The sequence below is a fragment of the Mesitornis unicolor genome, unplaced genomic scaffold (assembly GCF_000695765.1).
Source record: "Mesitornis unicolor isolate BGI_N332 unplaced genomic scaffold, ASM69576v1 scaffold41408, whole genome shotgun sequence".
In the NCBI taxonomy this organism is placed as follows: Eukaryota; Metazoa; Chordata; class Aves; order Mesitornithiformes; family Mesitornithidae; genus Mesitornis; species Mesitornis unicolor.
The window spans coordinates 30,226-40,477 of NW_010203284.1; the positions used below are offsets into that span (position 1 = coordinate 30,226).

Below are 10,252 nucleotides of genomic sequence, written 5' to 3' on the forward strand. Positions count from 1 at the left end.
AGGAGGGGTTTGGTAGAGCTCTCTTCTGGTAGTGTTATGTATTGTGGCAGTCTGGCAACAGTGCCAACCCTTTGATATATCTGAGGAGTGTAGGTGAAACAGAAAAGCCGTTGAGTCATTACTAAGTACTCTGTAGGGCTGTGGTCATGGCTGCTATGAATGTAGTCTCCTGGCTACTGCAGTAGTTTTCAGAAGATGATGTGAGATCTAGGCAGAGTTAGATTAACTGCGTAGCTGAAAATGCCCTTGTTTCTTTTATCAACTGTATTTATTGATGATATCACAAAATAAGTGACTGTTCTTTCATGCTCAAGAAATTACTGCAATTTTTAAAATAAACCTTCTTACCTACTGCAGGGAGATAATTAAATATGGGCTATTTAATGCAATAGAAATCTAACTTTTATCATCATCTCCAGGTGCTGACAAGATAAAGTAATTTTAGTTCATAGGGAATTTACTGGGGGAGAACCCAGAAGCAATTATTGCAGTCTAAATAAATCAGTAATGTGCTATAATGGGAAAACCTGTTTTCTGCTGTAGTGTTTCAGTTTGGTGACTGAGCAACAGAACTAAGGAATTCTGTGGCATTGTATCTGTCACTCCTAGCACACCTGTTCCACTCTGCTGCTGGGCACTGTGGTGCTGACTGTCAAGGGGCAAGAGACAGCGATACAAGGGCTGCTCAGACTGACTGGTCAGAACATTTGCACTGACTGGTAGTGCCTCCTCTTAAGTTTTGTGTGCTTTTTCCCTAAGTACAATACTGAAGTTAAACAATTTTTCATTCTGTCCTGGATACTAACTCTTGAAAAAACTTATTAGGGAGGAGAGAGGGAAAAGGGAAGTTAGAAAGAAGATTCATATATGTTTTGCAGATAAGACTGATTATGGCCTGTTTTCAACTTTCTAGCATAAGAACAAAGAAATACTAATGTTAGATGGGTAAATTTCTTTTTGAAATACTTTCTTTTTTAAGCAAGATCACATCAGTTTTAGAACAACTGGACAGTAGATATGTTGGGTGTGTGGTTATGCAGAACTCTGGAGGCAATAAACTGCTACCTATGTGCTTATTGAAGAAACATGCTAATATTTCCCCTTGAAAATAAAGGGGCAAACAGGGTAATGAGAACATCTTGATTTTAGCTGACCTTGAATTTTTCTTATTTAAGTCAAGAGCTTGAAAATCTACCTAAAACCAGAAGATTTTAGAAATAAATTGAGTACTTTGCAACTTCATAGCTCCCTTCAGACCACAAGTGGCGAGATGGGAAGCGGCTTTAAAACCATTCCATTTTTAAAAAAGCTAAAATCACTACTTCTGGTACTGTTTTACCTGTTAAAAGCCTGGAAGAGCAGTTCCAAAACTCGTTCTCTAGGCTGCTCCTTCAGTGAGTCACTAAATGAGTTTTTGTAAATCACTTTCCCGTGTACCATCTCATCTTGCTGCTCCATTTGCAAGCTACTGGATGAAGGCTTTAGGGTTTAATGCGTCACTGGTGGCTGATATCCCAGTTTGAGAGTCATTGTTTCTGGTAGATGTACATATAACCATGCTTTTTTTTTTTTTTTTCAAATACTTTATTATAACCTAGAGTTTTTATAAGCTTGTTCTTAATTTGACACAGTGATCCCGATTGTGAGGGCCATCGCTGTGAGAACAGTAACACGTATGATCATCAACAATATGATGGAGAGGAGAGCCAAGATGAAGACAGCTGCTCAGAGCATAGCTCCAGTACCTCAACATCCACAAATCAGAAGGAAGGAAAATACTGTGACTGCTGTTACTGTGAGTTCTTCGGCCATGGAGGAGTAAGTTGTTGACTCTTAATTATTTTTTTTGGATTTTTGTCACTCACTCATCATTGATTGCATGTGATTTATCAGACTGCAGCTAAGGGGGTGGCATCGAAACTCACTCAGAAGTAGTAAAATGAGTGAGGTTAGAAAGTAAGGCTTCTCTTGAAATGAAGAATTGAAACAAACCAGTTGAAGGCTATTCAGAAGCAATAGAAATGGCTGAAAGATTTAGGAAGCAACTGACTTTGATAATAGATACCATGTTTGACTGAAACTGCAAACGGGGGCATTGAGCCACTTAAATAATTTTACTAAATTCATGCACTCATCTGCAGTAGTATAATTATAAATAACTCAATGGGTTTGGGTAAAAGTACACTTAATATAGGATTTTAAAAATAATATTTGTGACAATTTATGACCCATTCTCCCGTCTGTAGAAATAGCAATCCTCAAAGTATTCACTTTAGCTTGATTTTTAAAAAAAGGAATAAAAGAAGAAACTAGTCTCACCTAGACCTTAGGCAGTGTAAGGTTCAAGTTATACTTTTATCAAAGGAAAACTCAAACTGCGTTTTCCCTGTTTTGGATATTACAGTTTTCTTTACAGGTGCATTTTGATAGGCACTGAGTTGTATTTGTATATAAAGGGCGTTTTGAAAAAAATTATGAAGTTCTGAAGCATGCAGGTTATACAAAATCTTTCCCCTTATGTTCTTCATTTTAGTACTTAACCCTTTGTTTGAAGCATCCTTAAGGTTTGACATCTTGTGAATTGTTGTAATCATATCTTTTCATTTGCACAAATGAAATGCTAAAAGCTGTTAAGTTGCCACATCAAATTTTTTCGTAAAATTTTATTTTCCTGCAGGCCTCATTTGTAAATCTGTGTATACTCTATTTTAATAAAAATTTAACTAGTAGAATTTGAGTCTTTGGTATTTTTTCATATTCGAAGTTAAAGCTCAGTTTATTGACCATGTATTTGATCAGATGTAATCTCATCTTAGGCCTTGACATGAATTAAAAGTCCCTGCCCTGTGGCTGAAAGAGGCAGGGAGGGGATCCCATTTCTCGTTGCATGTTTCTGCCATGCCCATGATCGCTCTGTCTTTGATAGTCATCTGATTGCACAGAAAATTATTCATTTTGCTGAAATGGCAGAATGCTACAGGATTTAATACTAACTTTTAAGTTGAATAAGGTAATAGGCTTTGTTTTGCTGGTTTAATGAGTTGAACTGGTGTAGGCCTAAACAAATGGGCACCAAATCTGGTGCATGAGGGGAAAGGGTAAGGCAGGAAGGCAGTGGATGAGAGGCAAGAGCAGTAGGTGGGAATACAGATATGAAACATGGCACAAGGATTCTACTTGCCGCAGTGTTACCAGCTCTGGAGGTACAGTGGCACGCTCCAGTGCAGGATAATCAAGCTTTCAGTTACAGACCAGAGGCCCATGTAACCCAAACTCTGAAACGTACTTCATAGAAAATGGGAGCAGCAGCAAATGTCTGCTTCTTTCAAATTTTCTAATGTGGTATACTGATCACAAGGGAATATGGAAATCTCATTTCTTGCTTTTAAAAGTTTTTCTTTGTCTCCTCACTTTTGTGTGCCTCCACAAGATCAGTCGTTGTTTCAGTTGGAAAACACAGTTCACAAGCTAGCACCCAGTCTCAGAAGTCTGTTAGCTGTTAAATACACCTTTAGATACACATATAAGCAGTAAGGAGTTTGATATTTGGGTTTGGACCTTCCAGATTATTTGATGGTCTCTAAAAATTGAAATCTGGAAAGTATTAGGTCATTGAGACTCTTGAGTCACTACATTTTTGTCTTATGTCCTTTAGCCTCCAGCTGCACCAACCAGTAGAAATTATGCAGAGATGAGAGAAAAGCTTCGTTTACGTCTAACAAAAAGAAAAGAGGAGCAGCCGAAGAAGCCAGATCAGATCTCTGAAAGGGAAAGTGTTGTTGACCATCGAAAGGTGGAAGACTTGCTGCAATTTATAAACAGCTCTGAAACCAAACCTGTAAGCAGTTCTCGGGCAGCCAAGCGAGCCAGGCATAAGCAAAGAAAGGTAAGACATAAGTGTGTTTATTTTTAGACCTCATGTTTTTGCATCTGTGTACTCCCTGTAAGTATACCACTGCATACTGACTTTATAATAATTGTATACTTGGTTTCTGTGTATTTTGTGGTACACTGCCTGTTCATAAACAACTAGTTTAATTGTTCTGCTGGTACCTGAGGAGTTCTAGAGTAGATTGGGAAGATTCCTCACAATGTCATTGTCGTGCATTTTGTTGCGAGTCAACTTCTTATTGGAATTTCCCACACTTTAGAAAGTGTCAGGAATGTTAAGAATTTGATTGTTCTATAGAACTGACATTTAAAAGTGGGACAAGTTAGAAAACTACTGTTTCTTTATTGGGGTAATCATTATGATAAAGTATCTCTGTAGGAAGCGAGGAAACATAAGGTCAGTGCTTTTACAAGAGTGGAAAAGTCAAGATTTGGTATTTTCAGAATGATTGCACTGGGCACCTTACTGTCCTGGTGGGAAGAGGTTAAGTGCTGTGCCACACGGTGGCACGAAGGGCTATCCCAAGCCAAAGTGGTGAGCTGCAGAGAGTGAAGAAAAAATTTACAGGTTGCTTTCAAACAGAAATTGGCAAAAACTTTTCTAAAAACCCTGAAGTGTAACAGTGAAAATACTTTTTTAAAAATAATATTTGCTGAGTTAATAGAGGAAACATACAGGGTTGTTTGGGTTTTTTTAAGTTGAACAAGCAGGAAATTGGCTTTCCGTATTGCAGTTCAAGTATCAGCCTTAGGTGTAAAGTGGTTGCTACGTGTTTTTGAGTTGTGGTAAGCATGTTGTGTGACCTCACTGTAAACATTTCTTGTTGGTGGGTTTGCTTGCTGACACTAATTGTGCATTCTTTAAATGCTCTCATGAGTTTGGAAGACCTGATGTTTACAAGTTATATTCTTTGTTTTCATGTTGTGGCATTATTCAGCAACTTGAGCGCCTAGCGAGTTATTTATAAGTAAAATTCACTTTGCTAAATTCACAACGTAAAATTCACTTTGCTGTTGCAATGCAGTTTGAACATAAGAAGTGGAAGATTCTCATAGGTTTTTTGCACGACTACTTAAACTGTTAAAATAATCCCATACAAGCACTTCTAAATGTGCAAGAAAATAAATGGGCGTGATTGTTCTCAGCGTGTGACTTTCATTTTGCTAATGATGCAAGATCAATGCTGCATAGCTGAGTTTCAGGCATTTGCAGTAATGGCTGGAAAAAAAATTCCCTTGTGTCTTTGTTTCATGTGATTAATAGACTTATGGCTGACAACAGAAAACTTTACCACCCTTATTCTTTTTGACGACTTTTAATGTATCTTTAATGTGCTTGGTGTTTTGGTGTAAAATGTTTTTCATAATTGCTCTTTCTAATGTTCACGAACACTGAACAGAGCAACTCTGTCTCTACCATAGCAAGAGAACAAAGGTCAACAGTTATTAGCTACAACCAAATATGATATAGAAACATAGAAAACAGAAGTATAGAAAGGATTTCATGTACTTTAAAGAGCAGCTTTTATGTAAATAGTTATTTACTTGCTGCATAGGCTTCTGTATTAAGTATGGGCATATGTTAACATCCTAGGATTTATAATGTTCATAGAGAAAACTAGTAATAAACCCTAAAGCTGTGATTTCCAAAATATTTGTCACTTTCAATAAACCTATTGTTATTTTGTAGCTTGAAGAAAAAGCCCGACTTGAAGCAGAAGCCAGGGAGAGGGAGCATCACCAGTTGCTTGAAGAACAGAGGCGACGAGAGGAAGAAGAGGAAGAGAGACTGAAAGAAGAGTTACAAAGGCTTCAGGAACTCCAGCAGTTGCGGGCTGTAAAGAAAAAGAAGAAAGAGCGAACAAGTAAGGACTGTCAGAAGGTGGACATGCTTACTCAAAACTGCCAGGCAGTGAAGGAATCTGTCCCAAATGCACCTGAAGACATTCAGAATGGTACACTTGAGCAATCAGAAAAGATAGAAACCTCCTCTGGTCCGCTGTCAAGACACGTGAATCATACAGACCAGAGGCCGGTTTCAGAGCCAGGCTGTGAACTATCCAATCCTGTAAACAGCAGAGACTCAAAACTGCTTTATCAGAAAGAGGGGAGTGTAAAGCAGCATGAGCCCCTCTCTTTTCTGCTTGATATTATGCATCAACATAAAGAAGGAAACAGCAAACAGAAACTAAAGCAGATAAACAAACCGTGTGCTGAACAAGTGAAAAAGCCTGTTGAATCCCCCAAAGCAGCTGAGATTCAGTCTAAAACCAGAAACCAAATAGAATCCAAAGCAAAAGCAGCAGAGCTCCCAACACTTGCAGAACCTAAAAAGGAGGAGAAGAAATTAAACAATAACAACAAAAAACAATTGAACCATGTAAAGGAAGAGAAAGCACCTGTATCAAGTGAATCCCCTTCACCAAGTGAACAGCAACAAAATAATAAGCTAATACTTGCAGATTCTCCTCAACCAAAAGGCAAGAATAAGAAAAACAAGAAGAAAAAAGGGGACAAAGTCAACAATTCTATTGGTAAGTGTATAAGAAAGTTGAAGAACTTGGGCTGGTTTTTATTGCTACCATTTAAATCCAGAAGTTTGTAATCTTTACCTTCAGTCATTCCTGCCAATGTAAATTAGAGACAGAAAAACTTGTGTTAGGAAAACTCAAGTTGTCGTAATTCTAACAATTAGGAGATGCATATAGTTTTAGCGATGAGACGTAGGATACCTCAAAGAATGAATAAAGTAGTATATGCTGCTGGTTTTGTATGGGATTTTTGTCAGTTAAGAAAGCCAGTTTTTTCCTGTAAAGCCTATCTAGCTTAAATATTAAAAATAATTCAGTAGCATGCTGAAATCCACTTTGAACTTGTTTAAAAGCAAGGTTGTTTCACATACACCATTGAGAGTATAGTCTAAAGCTGATCTTATACTTTAGGCAAGGAAAGTAAGGGTTTTCTGCAGCCACAGAATGATTATTCATGCATAAATATGCATTTTCTCAGTGGAAATAATTTCTTTCACATATTAATTACATCAACAGGTGAAGTAAATGCAAAAACTAATTTACTATTTTTTATTTGCCAGAGTGAGAACTTAGTGGAATGTTAATTAGTTGATAATACTGAGTATTTTATCCACATGAATTTTAGTTTGTGCTAGTAAACAGATTCTTTTTGTTGTTGTTTGCCTGATAGAAATAATAAAACCGTAGAAGATTGAGTTGGCTAAAACGAGTGTCACTTGCATAATTTTCTTCCCAATGTATCTTTATTTTCATGAACAGTAACAGCTGATACCAGAGCTACAGCGCTATGTGGTTGGCTTTTCCAGCACAGTAATCTTAGCTGCTGTTCTTGGGCACCAGTTTATTCCTGCACGTGCTTGGTCCCTACTGGGACTGCCCGTTGGGGTGGCAGCTCTGCGGCACAGACATCTGTCTGTTCGAAGCACTTGGTCGTTCCCCTGGGATCACCCGGTAGCTGAGTGGTAACGGTTCATAAATGAAATGTCTGCTCACCAGAATGGCTTCATATTGCAGCTCTCACTGCTGTGGTTCTGGTAGGCACATCGATATGAGACCTTAATCCTTTGGCACTCTCTGCGGTGTTTCGGAATACTTACGTTTATTAAATTTTGTTACAAAAATGTAAATCAAATTCCTGGTTGTTGCAAGTGCTGAGTATAGAGCTTAACTTTGTTTTTGTGGTTTCATGGTTGAGTTGAGTCAGCCCACCAGTCTTTCTTTTTAACTCTTCTAATGTTCAGTGTTTCCATTCAGTGTCAACTGAGCAGTGATACAACGTTGAACCTTTTTTGCTGCTACCTTAGTTCTTTGACAGACTGTGCTGTGGTGTGTTTGGGTTTTGGTTTTCTTAATTTACCAAGAAGAATGTACTCCAGCCGTTGGAGTAGGACATAACTCTAGAATTAAGAGCAGAAAGAGGAGACTGGGGACTCAAAGGAGAAACTGAAGGAGACATTTGAAGGGGGGGTGGTGGTGGAGAGTATTTACTGTAGGAGAATTTAGGTTGCTTCCTGCATCTTTTCTGCCTCCCTGCCCCTCACCATTGTTTTTTGCTGCTTAAATCAAGTATAGTTAGTTTCTCAAAACTAGTGTTTAAATGCAAAAAGCCATAGGGACATGTTTCAGAATTTATAATGAGAGAATTGTGCCGTTCTCTTGGCGGTCAGGACTGTGTTGCCACTTTGAGTAGCTCTGACTTTAGAACTACAAGAAAGGTAGTCTGATAGACAATTTTTCATTTAGGTGTAATTTCTTAAAGACGCAGGGTTGATGTACCAAGTTAGTGAGCTAAGACAAAAATTAGAACTAGCATAACTGAAAGAAGATGGAAAAGAGGGTAACAAATCTGTTTTTTTTTTAAACTGAGTTTTAAAATGAAGTGTTAAGGCAGTGAAGATTATTGCTTTTTATGTTACCTTTGTTTCTTAAAGAAATTTATTCTGGCGAGGTGTTTTTAACTCCTTGTTATAAAGAGACTGAGGAAAACTAGAAGTATAGGGAAGCCCTGTGTTTTTAGGGCTTTCTGGTTCTTCAGAAGTAGATCACACAGCAAAGATGTGCAACTTTTGAACTACCAGGATTGGCTTTAGAAGAGAGTTGCTTGTTCTCAACACCTCGATTTCTAGAGAGCCCTGATGTGTACTGGGTGGTTTTCATTAGTTGCTTTGTCTCACCATTTTTGGAATGTGTTCTGAAGCTGCCTCAAAACCAAGATTGGAGTATTTATGTAGTAAGAAAAGAGATTTTATGAGGAAAATGTTCAGATTGGTTTCTACAAAAAATTAAGCTTTCTGAAGCTTTTTTTTTAAATACAGGAGAGAACCATACACTAAGACAGTAGAATATACCAACAGACTTTAAAGAGAGTTTGTTGCTATAGCTAAGGCCTAAATTCAGGCCATATTAATATGGGTTTAAAAACGTTTGTTAAAAAAACCCCTAATTATAGGTAGCCTGACTTAAGACTCTTGTGGGCACAGCCTGATGATCATGTCCCAGAGGGAGTATAGCAGCTCTACAAACCCAGAATTCTTGAAATACTTTTATTTATTTTAAACACTTTTTTAAAATGTTTCTAAAGCCGCTTTTGTAGTAGTAAAACAAACAGTTTTAGGTAGTCGAACACTACTCATGAGCTATCTGATTCACCGAGCCCTTTGTGTAACCTGACCATTCTCATGTGCGTTCCAGGCTTATGGAACTCCTTACAGGCTGTGCAGAGGTACTGGTATAGGGGGTTTTGAGAAGTGTCTTTCTAATTACATGTTTCTGTTAATCCATTCGATACATGAATACTCAATAATCTACAAAGTTCGGGCAGTTCTCCAGAAACATCTTTAATGCAGATTCTTCAAGCTTCTCTCTTATAACCCCCTCCCCAAGGAATCTAACACAGAGTCATCCTTTTTCCTTTGTAGATGATGTGTTTCTACCCAAAGACATTGATCTAGACAGCGTGGAAATGGATGAAACAGAGCGAGAAGTGGAGTATTTTAAAAGGTAGAGTGCTGCAATCCCTATGCTAATGCTGTTGTGGTTCTTCCCATGTGCCATGGTTTAAAAACAAAACAAACACCCCACACACACACACAACTTAATAACTAACTCCTACCAGAAAAGCCTGCATTGTAATATAGCAAATCCTGCTGATGTTCTGAATGCTGTAACAAACACCTGAAGATACATGGGCACAGATCGTAGCTGAGTAGCACAAATACAGAAATAAGTGCCAGAATCATCTTTGCATCCCCCAGGTTCTCATCAAGGCTTCCAAAATATACTCGGTTACCTTTTTTTTCTATAAGCAACATCTGCATCAATATGTCTTTTATCCACACAAACCGAATACTGATTAGTGTTAAAAATACAAAAAATGCTATGTTAGGTGTTCACCAAATAAAATTGTGCTTTAAATCTCAGAACAGGTACTTGAAAGACATTTGTTTGTTGTTTTCTTCCTTGTTTATAGGAGCTGTTAGTTTAGAGTTTTACACTCTACATGAAGTAGAGATGGTATAATTGTGGGGTACGAGCTTATGCCAGTCATAAAGAGGGGATGCTTATGCTAATGCAGTGTCAGTAAAAGAATAATATGAACCTGTGCTTGTGAAGCTTTTCTTCTGTGTATTTTAGTTGCTTTTGTTATTTACGTAACACATTAGTTACCTTGAAATTTCTCAAATATGAGCATACATGTAATGTATGTCAGGGTCTTGCAAAGGACAGAGTAGAACTGTTTCTGTGTGCTGATTGTTATTACTGTACAAAATGCATGTGTCTGTTTATGGGTTTCAATGTACTAAGACGAAATTTTCAAAAGTACGTACGCT

General features: G+C 37.8%; 1 protein-coding gene across 1 annotated transcript in view; it reads left to right on the plus strand.

Moving 5' to 3' along the window:
* FAM193A (family with sequence similarity 193, member A) overlaps nucleotides 1-9,426 on the plus strand; it is a 38,617-nt gene extending 29,191 nt beyond the window's left edge. Inside the window, exons 15-18 of the mRNA XM_010190653.1 lie at nucleotides 1,632-1,818; nucleotides 3,656-3,886; nucleotides 5,582-6,425; nucleotides 9,341-9,426. Of these exons, the coding sequence (XP_010188955.1) occupies nucleotides 1,632-1,818; nucleotides 3,656-3,886; nucleotides 5,582-6,425; nucleotides 9,341-9,426 (1,348 nt within the window). The remainder of the gene's footprint in view (nucleotides 1-1,631; nucleotides 1,819-3,655; nucleotides 3,887-5,581; nucleotides 6,426-9,340) is intronic.
* Nucleotides 9,427-10,252: the final 826 nt, after the last annotated feature.